This window comes from Sinohyriopsis cumingii, chromosome 8 (assembly GCF_028554795.1).
Source record: "Sinohyriopsis cumingii isolate HCF-2022 chromosome 8, ASM2855479v2, whole genome shotgun sequence".
Lineage (NCBI taxonomy): Eukaryota > Metazoa > Mollusca > Bivalvia > Unionida > Unionidae > Sinohyriopsis > Sinohyriopsis cumingii.
In genome coordinates, this window is record NC_142968.1 from 60,026,525 (window position 1) to 60,042,638 (window position 16,114).

The 16,114-nt window shown below is 33.6% G+C and overlaps 2 protein-coding genes across 2 annotated transcripts; both read left to right on the top strand.

Moving 5' to 3' along the window:
• Positions 1–383: 383 nt before the first annotated feature.
• LOC149793638 (blastula protease 10-like) lies at positions 384–4,764 on the top strand. Its single transcript, XM_089969026.1, has 3 exons — positions 384–669; positions 1,618–1,756; positions 4,659–4,764. The coding sequence occupies exons 1-3, from the start codon at positions 384–386 to the stop codon at positions 4,762–4,764; spliced, it is 531 nt and encodes a 176-aa protein (XP_089825152.1).
• A 294-nt stretch (positions 4,765–5,058) lies between these two features.
• LOC149793639 (blastula protease 10-like) lies at positions 5,059–15,087 on the top strand. Its single transcript, XM_089967622.1, has 7 exons — positions 5,059–5,236; positions 5,623–5,752; positions 8,655–8,774; positions 9,578–9,675; positions 10,611–10,732; positions 11,218–11,350; positions 14,938–15,087. Exons 1-6 carry the CDS (start codon positions 5,189–5,191, stop codon positions 11,342–11,344), a joined length of 645 nt encoding a protein of 214 aa, XP_089823748.1. The 5' UTR covers positions 5,059–5,188; the 3' UTR covers positions 11,345–11,350; positions 14,938–15,087.
• Positions 15,088–16,114: the final 1,027 nt, after the last annotated feature.

A 16,114-nucleotide genomic window follows, 5' to 3' on the forward strand; every position in this document is an offset into this window, starting at 1 on the left:
AAACTGTTAGCAGTATAGTTAATTAAATATCTCATGTTTAGTAGGCGTCAAAGCGAGGATCACGACGTGTTTATAGAGCTTGATATTTTTTATTCTCATGCATTATTTCGAAGACAAGTTTTGAATCCGTGTGTCTTTGATTTTGATTGCTTACGTGATCCTTAGTTGGAAAAAGTACCCATCAGTATTATTTTCATTTCATGGCTTACAGATGAATACAAAGACAATTTTTTATTATTTTTAACATAAAGCATAATTTGTTAAAGTTTCTTGCTTTCTTAATATGCTTTTGACGAGAGTTTTGTACAATTGACGTTGATTTGTAAGTTTGTTGACGGACGTCATAAGCGTGAATAACTTGTATACATATTTGCACAAGCGACATGTTTTCATTACAGGCTTCACCAAACCTAAACACCAATCATATCAGACTTGCAAATGGTGAAAAATTGTCTCACCTGCATCAGCCTATGGAGGGCAATAGTAACGTACGTGGAACATATGAGGCCGATATGAAGTTGACGCCACTGCAGGAAAAGGAGATAATCGGCGGTACTCACGCATTGGGAAGCATTGGGAGGTCCAAACGCAAGGTTATCAAAAACCGCAATTTTTTATGGCCGAAAGGAATCATCGTTTACAAGTTTAATGATGCAGTGAACGTTTTAAGTAAGTAGATTTTTGTTGCTTCTCGAAAGACTGAATACAAGCGTGTCGATTCGATAAAAAATGAAGTTTTGAACATTGCTAAAATTATTTTTGATTTATTAATACTGCTGTATGCATTAGTTTAATATCTGCGAATTCTTCGTGTTAGATACACAAAAGTGAGTCGGCGGTAAGAAAGAGTTGAATATGGCTCAGGGATACGTTGAAGCCGTTAATACGATATCTATTAAGCCATATAGGAGTTCTGTATTCCGTCTTAGAATAAAACACGACTACATTTTATTATGTTTTGATACCTCTCCTTTTAGGCTTTTCAAACATTTTTATCTTTACAGTATGAATGAAATTGAAACCAGTATCAAGAAAAGTTCGATTTAGTGAGTCTGAAAGTATCGAAGCGCGTACATCAAGGAAGACACTAAAGCAGTTAAAATCTGATCGTGCGATAGGCCTAAATACGGATTGAACATCTGTATCTAAAACCAGATCAACCTCTGAAGATTAAATGAGACCGCTATAGTTATAAAAATATATTATTTAAAACTTCAACCGAGATGATGTTCATGCAAATTTATTGGTGTGAAGTAAAAAGAAGGATAACAATATTCATGGAACTTTGGAGCAAAAACCCTTAGCTATATTATATTCTAAATTTGCGACATAAAGTCGCAGATTGAATCGATAAAGGTATTAAGAACTCTACTCTCTCTCTCTCTCTCTCTCTCTCTCTCTCTCTCTCTCTCTCATACACACACACTAATGCTATCATGATATTAGTTTTTGTTTTCCCCACAATCGGAAGGACAAAAGAATAGAACATTTTCTGTTTAATTCGGGAGATTTAACTTTCGCATCTTATATTTTATGTATTAAATTTTACACGTACTTAAACAACTAACTCAGTGGCAAGGATTGAATTCAAATTAGCCTGTTTAATTTATTATGCAGCTAGACATATCAGAAATACGGTCTTGTCTGCTATTGAACATTGGGAGAGAACGACATGTCTGAGATTCCGTGAAAAGTCAGAAAATGTCAAGCAGGAAGTGGGGCATTCGAACTACGTCCTTATATCTAAAGGACCTGGGTGAGTACATATAATATAATAAAATCAGATTTGATTCAACACATGAAATTAAATGATGTCAGAAACATGTTAATATAGTAATATCATTCAAATTAAGTTTGATCAATGAAGGGTAAGCACTGAATTTTCATAGAAGAGTCTGCAACAGAGACAGCCACAAGAAAAATGCTCATGTCGTTCAAAAGTCACATAAAGATGATACATTATTTTATATGCAAAAGTTAGAAAGCCTTTTCAACTCATTATAGGTATAAAGATTTTGTTTGAATTATTTCTGATTATAACTATCAATACCTAGAAAGGTAGTGCCAGTTTGAAATATACCTTATCACATAGTCGGTAGACTTTGCCAATTGTACATTCATAGTTTTGGTATTGTAACATGTGAACATATCACTTTATGTTATTCTAATTGGTCCAAATACGCCTATGAAGTTATTGTGCAGCATTCTCTTACTAATTGTTTGCAATTGTGGGGAACCTTTTTTAACCCTGCCTTCTGGATTTGTTTGTTTTCAATGAACATTTTTCGATTCTAGTCACCAATGGAATTTGGGAAAAATGGTCTCGTCTGTCTAAATATGGTCAATTTACCACCACAGGGCCTTTCTATGTCATGTATAACATATTATAGAAAATGGCCATAACCCAAAGACAAGAACAAAAACAAGAAATACAACTAAGGGTATTGCTCAGTTGATATCGGATGTGTGGGGTTCGTGTGGAGGGGGCGATTTATCTGTGGCATGGAATCCATCCTATATACAAGCGCGGTTTAAATTTTAAATTACAAAAGTAAATAAACTCATCTATTTTGATAGAATAATGTTGACATAAACCGGTCACCAGACTGACAGAAGTTTTATCCAACCACTGCATATTTATACCGTAAATATGTGATGCAATTCCGACTTAAAATGAAATTTACAGTAGTCTATATTAGTCTACTGTTTCATATCAACTACTTAAATATCCGATTACAAATACCAGTACAGCCAAAAGGAAATTTCTTCATCCAGTAAACCTTCTTTCACATGAATATCATCACATCAGTGTAATATTTAGCTGTGAAAGTGACACTTTAGGTTACGTATACACGAGGATCGTCAACTGCATCAAACAATGCGACATCACGCGCATTGGATATTCTATATTGAAAAATGATTTTGTCTGTGTAAATGTTTTTATGCTTATTCGGAAGGTCGCTTGTTCTTTGATTTATAGTTGGTAATAAACATATAATCCGCTGTTAAACATTAATACTAGTTCAACTTTGTTTGGGTCTATGTTTTACACACAACAAATGAAAGGTGCAGGGTCTGACAGAATGAACGAAATTATTCGTTCTTCTTTCTATCTAAATAATTTACACCGAAATAAAAGCTATGTCATAAAAAGAATCTCAAATGACTCGCAAAAGCTGAACATTATTCAACTCGTTTAATAAATTCAATATTAAATCATCACCCATTTGAGATCCTCCATTATTATACGCAACAACTGCCTTCAAAGCGCTAAGACACAATAATTCAAATATATTTAGCATTTGAATATTTGAATACAAGTTTGCTATATGTCAGTATTTTTTAAGGCTGTATAAAAAATAATAGTAACCCGACGATTAGGGTGAACGTACATTCATGAAAATGAATGAACGCGGACATTTCATCAAATGCATTGTTTGGTTCTGTTTATATTTTTATATTTTTTCTGTTTATCGCTAAGGTTTTGAATAATCCAAGACATTGAATATCGGATTCAATGTCTTGGATTATTCAAAACCTTAGCGATATGCAATATTACCATAAAGTCTTTAACTATATTTTCCAATTTTTCATTTTTTCGATGAGAAAACCATACAAATACTTAAAAATCAACCCAAGGAAGACAATTATTAGACAATTTGTCTTGGATTAGACAAAACCTTATTTATCGTCTTCAACCCATCAGTTATAGGATTTCAGCACTCTAACTCGAGTTTTAATCTATGATCGAGTCGGATTGAGCGTAGTAGTGGTTTTCATTGTCAAATGCTACGCACTTTTTGAATTTAGCAAGTTTCAGAGAGCAACATTATTTATTACCACTACGGATCACATGGTTTGACACATCAATAGTTTACTTGGATGCATATCGGTCGTTTCTGCTCAACAATCCCTGCATTGAACGTATTGTCTGCACCATAATGCGATTTTGCTGGATGGGTAATACATATAATATGTTGACACTGTGCTGCAGAGACAAATGCCCGGGTCAATCCCAAACAATAATATAAATGGGTTGAAGAACTTTTGACAGACATAGTTAGGAAAGTTAGGACAAGGAATGCTTCCGAAATAAGGTATTCTGAACCAGGAATGCCATTTATATAATTCAATCCACATAGCAGGTATAATCTTCGAGGAAACAATCCACGTTGATCATCACGTTTTGCTGAGGTTTGCAACTATTTTGTGATGTAATCCAAGGTTGATATTTCTCTTTTATGCCAGCAGTTTTTCGAAAATCAGACGAACCTACTGACATTGTTTTGAGATGATTTTCCGACGATGTTTGAGTTTGTTTCTTTGTAACTATGGCTTTCAGTAGGTCTCAGTTAGCGCCTAGAAAATAGGTAATATGAATAGTTTTCAAGAAAATTACTTATGTAATGCAGGCCGTCTAATCGTGCATGTATTTGTAATATAGCTCTCTTCTATCTAGGCCTTGCAACGTTTGGAGGTATTTAGAACTGGTATGTTGCGGAGAAAAGAGGGTATCTGTGATGATTGACCAAACTGTCAACACAATACCAGTCTTTTCTGTTCTGTTGTGTTCTGAAGACTATTTCCTATTGTTCACCCTTGCCATTTTTACATTAATGTTTACGTTCTATTATCTTATTTTTCTGATATATACCCAGATGTTCATCTTATGTCGGAATGGTGAATGATAGTCCACAAGAAATAGCAATATCTGACAGTTGTAACAATGTGAGCATTACAGTGAGAATACATCAAAATTTGTGAGTATTACAGTGGGCATACTTCGACCTTTTTACTTTTTATCTTCTGCTTCAGATATTTCAAAACAAAATTATAAACTCGGATGCAATATCAATGCATGCCTGGCATTTTCTACTGCTCTGCTTATATAAACAAAAGGTCTCTGTTGTTCTGTGGTTACAATTCCCCATACTTGACCATGAAATTACACAAATGCCATTCTTTACTAATTTTGATAGTATTCAAGATCATATTTCCCAAGAATACTGGAAATAATGTGTCGTATTTATATTCAGGTGGTATCGATAGCTCATGAAATTGGACACTCTTTGGGTTTTTCCATGAGCATTCACGTCCTGACAGGGACTACTTTGTCAACATCATACATGATAATATCAGACCGGGATTTGCGGGAGACTTCAATAAGTACGACCGGCAAACTATTGACATGATTGAGATGTACGATATTGGATCAGGTATGCATTTCGGACCAACTGTAAGTACAATACATAACCCACAAATCTTTGTGATTTTAATGCAGTATAAATTCTCCAAAACTTTAAACAAATCATCAACTTACCTCGAGGCTTTATTTATCATTGTTGATCAACGCACATGTTCAACCTTCGCGTGTTGCCTAGTTTTCAGAAATATTTCAATTGCTTATTAACATTGCTATTTTTTAAAAACAAATTTGTTTACGTGCGAAGAAATTATTTTAACTATCAAGTTTTATGAAGAATAATTATAGAAGTTTTGTTTCAATGAGATGTATTTGAAAAAAGTTTTAAAAAATTCCATTTATCAACAAGACCAGGACAATGCATTTTCTTTTTGGAATCAAACCAAATATACGGGGGGAACTTTGCTATTTCAATGCAGTGGTTCAGTAAAGATAACAACTCTCTGACCATTGAACCGATTGACAAAGGGCTGTTGGGCATCATGGGGCAGAGAGATGAACTGAGCTTTATTGACATCAAGACGGCAAATGCATTATACACGTGTAATGGTAAGTATATTTAAATTTAGCGAATAATCTATTTCCATTTCTCAGAGCGTTTGAAGGATTTTAAAAATTGTAGCCAATGACTACCCTTCCCGTTAAAAACTCCTATGCACAATAAAATACAGTAATCAAGACTTGGGAGTTCACATGTGACAAACAGAACCAGTTTGGCTGCTGAATGTTCTTTACAATACGCTGAATTTCATATATGTAAAACCGTGCCTAATAGGAATTATGTTACATAACGTTCAGACGTAAAGGACGGATTCAGTTTTAAGTGCATTTAATAGCCTGGCAGTCATGACACATAATGTTGGCTTGAAAACAAACTAATGTAGTATGTCACGGATTATAACGTGTTATTTTTAAAATGGTCACCCAGACAATTATTACAAGTTTAATGAACGAGACGTCTAAACTGTCAGTGCATTTGAACACACAAACAACAACAACAACAACAACCACAAAAACAACAACAACAACGACCGAGTAAATGCTTCCTACCACTATGGTATTCTTCTCCCACCCTTGATTTTTTTAAAGTATCTCAAGTGTTATTAGTATTGGTATGAACTTGGAACAATTTCTACGTACCTTTCATGAGATAAGTGTCAGTTAGACCTTATGAAGGAGTAACAATTTTCCCCCGCCTTGTACATTAAAAAAACCCCTAGAAAACATACACTTTGCTTGACGTCATTTTGATTGTGTTTAAACAAGCCCGACGCATATACCTCTATTATCGCATCTCAAGCTGGTACTGGAGAAAACCTACATCTTTACCACACATCTCTATCACACAAATAACAGCCATACGAAATGTTTGAGCTCACTGAATCCTTTAAGACACAATAACTTTTATCGTCTCTTCGTATTTAATTTGCATTCTCAAAGTTTTTTATAACGTGTAATTAAACAACCTGTTAGTAATTCAGATCTCACAGAAACATAATTTGCTCACAGTCTTTAAAACATATTTTGTGCAGTTGGGTGTCAGGTCCTACTGGTTTTATGGATAATGAACTGGCAGATAAAGAATCTAAAGCTGAGCCGCAGTCACATTGACATATATCTCTGTTTGATGATTGTTTCGCAAGTGCAATAGCTGTATACAGCAAATAAAACTTCAGCCCCACCCCAAAATAAATAAGAAACAAGAAAATTAAACAAACACAAAACCCCAACCAAATAAAACAAAAAAACCCACCCTACCCCACCCCAACCCCAACCCAAAACAGTTTTACATTTGAGTGGCTTGGCCTTAGACAACCAGATGTACTGTCAATCTGTTGGAGGCTGTAATCTGAATACACATTTCTTCGTACCATCTGTTGTATTGACTGCTCTCTTGTCAATCTAAAATCAGAAAAATTATGATGAAAGTTTTGACTATTGTATGAAATGTGTTTTATAAACAATTTCGACATTATAATTTAATGATTTAAAAACCTGAAGGATAGTATACAATCATGTCAGTTAAGTAAAGTTCATGTACATCCCGTAAAGGGTATAAGCAGAGTTATCATTCTTGCAACGCGCTTCCATTATTAGCCACTTCCGGGGAACATAGTAGCTCTTAACTCTTAAATTCGACGTAAACATTGTAGTTAGTACAACGTTTGTCACACCATCATGATATTAACAAAAAACAATTTTTCAAACAATCTATATCATTTTATTCGTATGAAAGCCATTAAGTATTACATATACTTCGATAGGTATTGAAATTGATGTTTATTCGTGGTATTAAACATTCCATGTTGCTATGATACGGATGAATGCGTTTTTTTTTTTAGGACAAGGTAACTACTAAGAAAAGTATTTTTGATTATGCAGAGTAACTGAATCCTAACTGATTTATCTAACTGTAAGGAAATTTATTTCAATCACCATGTGATGTTAGAGTGCTTACATTGTATAACTGTTCTGTTGAAGACAAATTACAGTTTTTGTTTAATGAGACAAATTGTGTAATAGCTGCCTTTCTTGGGTTGATTTGTTTAGTATATTTGAACGGTTTTCTCATCCGAAAATGAAAATCGAAAATACAGTTAAAGATCTTATGGTATTATCGCATATCGCTATCTAAATTCATATTCGTTAAATATAAACTGAAACTAACAATGCATTTAGCAAGATGTCAGCGTTTATACATTTTTATGAATTTACCTTTTGAAACTGACTGTATGTATAACAATAAAAGACAGAAACGAGAAAATGATGCAAAAATGAGCGAAACGTTTTTATTGTGCGACGACAAATGCCTGGAATAGATATCATTTCATCTTTAAAAAATACATTTTAAAAGATTAAAAAAAAAACATAAAAATAAAAACAAAAAGAAAACACTATGCCTCATATCAACGACCTTACCCTTCTATTGCTGAAACAATAAAACGAAATCTAGAGTGTGTTTTAAAATATACCGGGAGACCAGGTTGATATAAATATTAAACATTGTTTAAAATATTTCCATATCATCAATTTATAAGGTACATGAAGCTGATGTTGTGATATGAAGGACGTTGATTGATAGATAATGTTAACAACCACCACCAACATGCTACTACTATCACTCTTACTACTACTACTACTACTACTAGTAATAATAATTTATACTTGAATAATAACATTTTGTAAAATCTGTACACTTTCGTTCCAAGTTAAGACACTAACACCATACATGTTGGCTTTAATTTTTATTTTATAGATTCCTGGTCCCAAATATCAGTAACAAGCCAACAATATGCATCTATTTTCTTCGTGGCTGTCCTGGATATACTTTTGGTGTCTTGACATCTGTAACACGTTTTTAACAATTATAATGTATTGATTAAAATTTGTAATTGAAAACCAATAATGAGTGCTTACCAGAATGATTCAAAGTAATTTACTCACATTGCAGCAGGCTGTACAAGATATATGGACTGTAAGAACGAAGGCTACACGGGTCCGAATTGCGCATGCGTATGCCCTCCTGCTCTTTCTGGAAGAACTTGCGAAGAAGTCAAGAGAGGCACACCAGGTAGAATAAGGATATATTTTGAACATGCTTTTATAGGTGTATAAATGTTCTTGAAATATTAATTTAAAGGTTGTAAAGGTCCATAGTCATATTCTAATTTTGTCAGCGTTATGATTATTTAACTCACAAACGAATATGACTTATTTAACTTCAATATTTAGCAAATAAAGCATTACAAGAGTTTGAGGCTTTGATTTTTCTTTTACGAAACAGCAAAATATCCAATAATAAACATGCTGGTAATGCTAAGAGGTTAATACCTTTTTCTTTATATTAGTTGTAGTGATTGTCTGAAGGAGGGGGAGATGATCTCCATCGTTGTGTGATCTGTCCGTTGTATGATATGTCCATTGTGTGATTTGCCCGTTGTGTGATCTGTCCTTTCCTCGATAATTAGGCTTTTATTTATAGTAGACAGCCATAATGGAATAATCATGTTTGAACGTTGTTAGTTATCAGTATTATGATTAGGATCAAGATATGCGATAATTTTAAAATTTAGTACACATTACTTTGTTCCCTCCGACATTATACAGTGATACATTACTTTGTTCCCTCCGACATTATACAGTGCGTGCTACATTGCTTTTGTTCCATCTTACAGTATATATTGTAGCCAGATTATATATCAGTACAATGTATAGCTTTCGTTTATCGACTGAATCTGAACTACGTTTTCAATGCAAAATTTTGATGATTGAAACAAGTATTTGTAATAGTGTAATTGAAGAAATTGTTATATTTTATTCAAATAATATGATGTTGACATTTACTTACAAGTTATTACTTCTTTATTAACTTAGGATGTGGCGGTATCCTTACAAGAACATCAGGGACTTTCACTTCCCCGAATTTTCCAGGCAATTATGCCGCAAATGCTGACTGCTACTGGCTCATCCAAGTAAGCATACACATAAATCGCCCACTTACTTGAGTTGTTTTAAGTTTAAGTTTGAATAGTTTGCTTTTCAATAACAGATTGTTCTTTCTCATTTGATTTTGTTCAGTCCCAGCCTAATCAATTCAGGCCGTGTTTTCTGTTATGAATATGATGTGCCATCCAGTATGTTTTAAGTGCAGAATATTGGTATCATAATTTCCTTTAATTGTGATGCCTACTGTGATGATGTTCCAAATAAATACCATTTTTTAAAGAGTGCTGCACACACAGACACACACACACACACAGACACACAGACACACACACACACACACACACACACATATATATATATATATATATATATATATATATATATATATATATATATATATATATGTGTGTGTGTGTGTGTGTGTGTGTGGTGTGTGTATGTGATATAGCACTACATGCAGTGATTGAGGGGCTGTGCTGTTACAAGTCATGCATACATATAGCATACAAATGGTAATCTATGCGCTTTATTTGTTCCTGGTAAATATAAGTGAACTTGTGAAACAAATGCACGAGCATCTCGAGTATACAAATTATTATAATATGTTGTGGACTGTGCCCAACTAGATATTATAGGTTATTCCAATAAAAAAAGGAACAGAGGTAGATCATATCGCAGGTTGCTTAAATATGTATTGATGTTTTCAACATAGTTGTAATTGTCTGAAATGCACGTCAGTTTAAGGTAAACAAAATGCATTACTTTAAAATGTGTGATTTGAATGAAGATATTTATATAAGAAGCAGGATCAGCTCGTAGAAGATATACTATATGCGATTAAAATAATTTAGCATCTGGGTTGAAACAGTATAACTTTGCAAGATACATGAAAATATATAAATGAAAATAATTTTATCGATACTTCATTTAAAATATGCTTAAAAGTTAATTATGTTTAAAGGCTCCACCAAAGTCTACCATCACCGTGACCTTTGACACTTTTGAATTGGAAGTCGATGGTTCAATATGCAGCTTTGACTTGTTGGAGATAAGGAAGTACGGAATCGGATTAGCAGGACCTAAGTTAGTATTCAAAGTAGCAGCATATATTTCATTTTTCAAGTGAGTTAGGGAACACAAGCTTTACTGATACATGTCCTTTTTAATAGGATCCTATTTATCAATATCTGCTATTTAAAAATAGCATTGTCGTTTATAGGCCACCGTTAATGATGTAACAAATTAGATCTACACGTTTGATGGTTTGAACCCCCATTCTTTTTTAATGAAGTGTTAACCCAAAATTTCATTCGTTTTACGACTAATCGTGTTCATTGTTAAGTTAGATTACAATACTCTTTCAGTCACTTAAATAGTAATACCTTTGTTTTAGAACCATATATTTCAAGCAAATGGCATATAATTCACTGAAGCAGTCTCTAGAAAATCATAGCATCTTGATATGCCGATATGTAGAGTAAAGTACTGAAGCAATTGTGCTGTTGAATTTAAGTTAAAACAAATGGTAGGGGATGCTTTTACTCACACAATCTAGAACTTAATTTCAGATTCTGTGGATACGGTCCATCGTCTAAAATATTATATAATGGACCTGCACTGATGCTTCACTTTCATTCCGATGGACAATACACATTCAAAGGTTTCCAAGCTACCTACACCATCGTTCCGAAGTAGTTCAATGTAAGATATTTATACAAGTATTAAAAAAATAATAACATGAAACCATTAACACAAACAAACAAGTAACCGTATCGCTTCATATTTAAACAATAAGGAAATCGATTCTCCAAACTTTCAGAACGGAAACAACACACGTGTTTTTTTTTAATGCTTAATCCATCTGCATGAGAATATGTCGAAATCGTGGACTCTTTTTCTTTGCCTAGCCAGCTATCAATGAAATGATGCCATTTGCCACTATACAAATTGGCGCTGCAAAGCTACATAGTAAAGCAAAATAGAATACAGTTTCAGACTCTATCCCTATTTCATTATAAGTTCTATACGTAACTGCATCCTGCGCAACGATCCTGTCTATCCTTAGATCTGACTAACTGTAATCTATTTCGTTTTAACGAATTCTCTTGGAATGTTTCTAACTACATCCATTAGCAAACTTATCAGTTCCTCTGTGAATCAAACGTTTACCACTGATCATATCGAAAACATATTGGATCTGATAAACACATCTATCATCATGCTTTTCGTAAGCGTGTTCACGAATTATTATTTCCTAATGCTAGCAAAGACATCATTTGCCTAACGAAGCTCTCGGTACACTATTAAAACTGGATTATCCGGTCATCAAGGCGAGAAACAGACGCGATACAGCCTAAACATGAAAAAATTATATAGACTCTCCCGAATAGAGTCACACATTATCAGCAAGCTGAATAACGATGTAACGAATGGTAAATTCCTAAATTATTTTGATTCCAACCAACATATATAAGATTTTTCATGTGGAAACAGGTGAAGCATGTCGATTTAAATGCCGGAGAAGCTCAACTGATTGTCTAGTCAGACTTAAAACATATATCCATGTATCTTTCAAATAGAAAAATGATGTATTTGCTTTTTTTGGCTTGGGTAAACCTTATGACTCCAAATGTATGTAAAACATAATGAGTGGTATATTTAGCCTAGGTCTAAGGGAGCAAATGTTTGAAAGACCGCAATTACTTAGGTATGTAAATACCGCATATTATGAAATAAACCTCAAGATGTGAATATTCCTTACGGAAGTCAGTCACCCATTTCACGTTGAGAATAATCAACATATTGAAGTCCTACAGATCACAAAGTGTTCATCTTTTTAAAAGTTATATAGAATAAGGGTTTAATGACGTTAAGATACAATCAGAAGAAAACGGGTTGAAATTCGTGAAATCTAAAATTTGTAGCATGAACTTCTGCCGATTACATACAATTAATGATTTCATTATCTTGACGGTTGTCTTATTCCTGTTGTGGACTGGGTCAAACTGTAATGATTTATTGTAAGTAGCTTTTCTTCCACGCACGAGACAACCCAGAGACAATATATAAACGCCCTGGAAGTAATACGGGTAGTGGCAAACACTGATTGTGGAGCAGATTAGAAGGTTTCAATCAGATTATACTGGACTTAAAGATCTAAATTTAACCTATAGATCAGCCTGCAAATCTTATCTATATTATAGTACCAAACCATCCTCTAATTCGACTTATACAATATATAATATCTTCTTTAGGCATTCATGTCAAACCTTTTGCATCCAAAAAACAGGATTTCAAAAGAATTCGTGCCCTGGTTAAGCAGCACAAATCTATTTTTCCCGTACTGCAAAATCCTATTTTCCTAAATTACAATCAAGATTACCAATTGACTTGAAAATATTTTTGATTTCTGCCAATTGAAAAAGTCCTCAACCAATCCTCTGCTATTGCAGAATATTTTGAATTAAGACAGAGCCTCGTTTCAAAGCAGTATCTGTTGGATGCAGACTATTCGAAACATGACGACATGGTTGCAGCTGCTTATCAACATCTCACGAATCCATCTCTAATATTTTGCATTATAAAGGCTCAGATTTTACGCAAAAATGACTACCACGCTAAATCTTTGAACTACATTAAAACAACTCAAAAACAAATTTCATCATTTTTTTCTAAATTAAGGCGACACAGAATAGGAAAATTGACTACCTGTTAATATCTTAAATATAGCTAAGGATAATTTGATTCTGCAATCTGGGAAAAGCATTCCGTACTGGATTCTGCCAAAGATGTCCCCGCAGTCACTCGTTTTGAATTGAAGGTTTCATATACTCCCTTCCAGCATTATTAAAAACAGCATGTACTGTACACGTGGCAAACTCTGCCGAATGAACTTCGCAAAATCAAGGCCATCACTTCAGTGTGGCACACCTCATGAAGACCAAACACTGCGATTAGGTGTAATGTGCCGATCATTTATAGCACACATGCTTGATTAACGTATACGTCTTTCAACTCAATCATTCCGCACACCTCACACGTGCCTAGTCACAGTGGAACACATTTTTGTGGAGGCTATCAACATCCACCTTGTGAGATAGACGTTTTTTCTTTTCTTTTGTTGTTATTTTGTGCTATTGATTTGAACATAATTAAACAGCTCGAAGATTCGTACCACCAGATAATAGTTTTGACTGATTAAAATAATGCGGGTTATATATAAAAAAGTGATCTTAGATTTGTGTACTCTTTAAGAAATTTTTAATATACCTTTTACAGGACTTCAACATCTTCGCTTTTTAATATTGATTTTGTAGTACTGTATATTATATTTTAATTTGTACGGGAGGGGGAAATATCTTCATAAACGAGTTATCATTTACTTGTTTTTATCTTAACAGTTTATAATGTTTATTTGGCACTATTTTTAGTCAGTTCTGGGCTGATGATCCGTTAACCCCCTGTACATTTATCTTTTGGTATTCGGTTCTCAGTCACAAAGTTAGGAATAGAACAGAATTATAAAATCACCCTAGAACATCAGTCATTATATTCTTGTATTCATCTGGAGTAGTACACTGTGTAATACAAAACTATTGAGCTATCTGCATTCTTCTGAGTAACTTTAATGAAAAATATATTCTCCAGTCATTGCTATAAACACCAGAAGGTTCGAAAGATGGAGCCAAGCTTAGAGCTGATGTTGTAGCATCCTATGGGACTATCTCAAGCTGGTTATCGGATACAAATCTATATTCACCACACAAATTACAGCCATACAAAAGGATTGAACTCACTAAAACCTCTGATAAAAAGCATAATTCATCATCTCTTTGCCTTCACTTTTCAAACTGAAAGTCTTAAATAAGTTTAAATTAGACAACCTGTTAATAATTCAGGTCGCATATTAACACGATTTGCTCAATAAATCTTGAAAAATATTGTGTACTTTTGGGTATCGAGTCTTGTTGGTTTTACGGATAATAAACAGTCAAATAAAAAATCCAAACCTGACCCGCTTTTCTCCCTTTGTCTAATGAAATGTTCTATATATTGACTTCGGATATTATAAATCTGCCTATATAGTTAACAACAATATGAATCGTATCTCAGAGAATATACTTTTCCCATGACCTGAAGTAAATTATTCCTGACAAAGGAAGATATTTCCCTGATTGCAAATCAATTAATCCTGATTAAAGACGTTATTTCCCTGATTAAAGACGATGTATTATCTGACAATATGAGTCTACAATTTGCTTTTAAAAAAATAATACATTCTTGAACAGGCAGCTGTGAAGTCAAGGCCGGCCAATGAGACGAAATTTAGCCTGTGATATTGCTAGGTCATTCTATCAGAGTAATCAACGGCAAATACACAGTCCCGTACGCTGTATACATGATAATTTGTGAGTCAAATGAATAAAACATTTATCTGACATTGAGTTTCTCGTATTCTTTCAAACTCTTCAACTCTCCTTAAAACTTGTTTAGAATTTGCAAAGTGTTCCAAGAGCGTACAAAGGCTCACTAATTTGAAAACACACAAGACTTGCTTCTTGGGACAAGACGGATAACGTCGGAGTATTTTGACAGCACTCATGTTCCATCCATAAATTTGCATGTACTTACCGAAAAGGATGATTGTCTTTCTTCTCCATGTATGTATGTATGTATGTATGTATGTATGTATGTATGTATGTATGTATGTATGTATGCATGCATGCATGCATGTATGTATGTATGCATGTATGTATGTATGTTTGTATGCATGCATGTATGCATGCATGTATGTACATGTTATAATGATTTATATCGATAATGATAATAACAATAATAACAATAATAATAATAATAATAATAAACGCATGTGCCTTACCTTCGTTCATCTATGTTTGATAACTTTAAAGAAATACTTGTTGCATCGATGGATGTCAAGAATTAATGTAAAGACAAATCTTGGATAATTTACAATTTATATAGAAATGTTTAATATGTCTCTTCATTATGACCTCAATATGCACCATTTTCAGAGGAAAACAGCTTATTTAAAAAAGAAAAGAAAGCAAAATAAAAAAAGAACCTCTAAAATCGCCAAATAACCAAAACATAAGAAAGCAGAAAAATAACAACCCCTACACAATAATTAACTCCCTACAAAAACATCCCTCCCCAAAATATAAAAAACAAGAACAACAAAAACAAAGTTTTTACGACGTAAACAAATCGTGAAATTTTTACAGTTGTGCTGATAAATTTTTAATAAATGTTATCTACTAGTAATGAAAATTTGTTTCCCAAAATATGATAGCTTGTTTTGCATTTAATAAAACTGTGACTTTTTCACGGAAAGGGAAGTCGCTCATCTATTCGAGAGGCGTCATTGTTTTGGGTGGAGAAGAATGCCTCCTTTAAATACTATATCTAAGTTTGTAACATTTTCAAGATTTGAAAAGATTTGAAAAG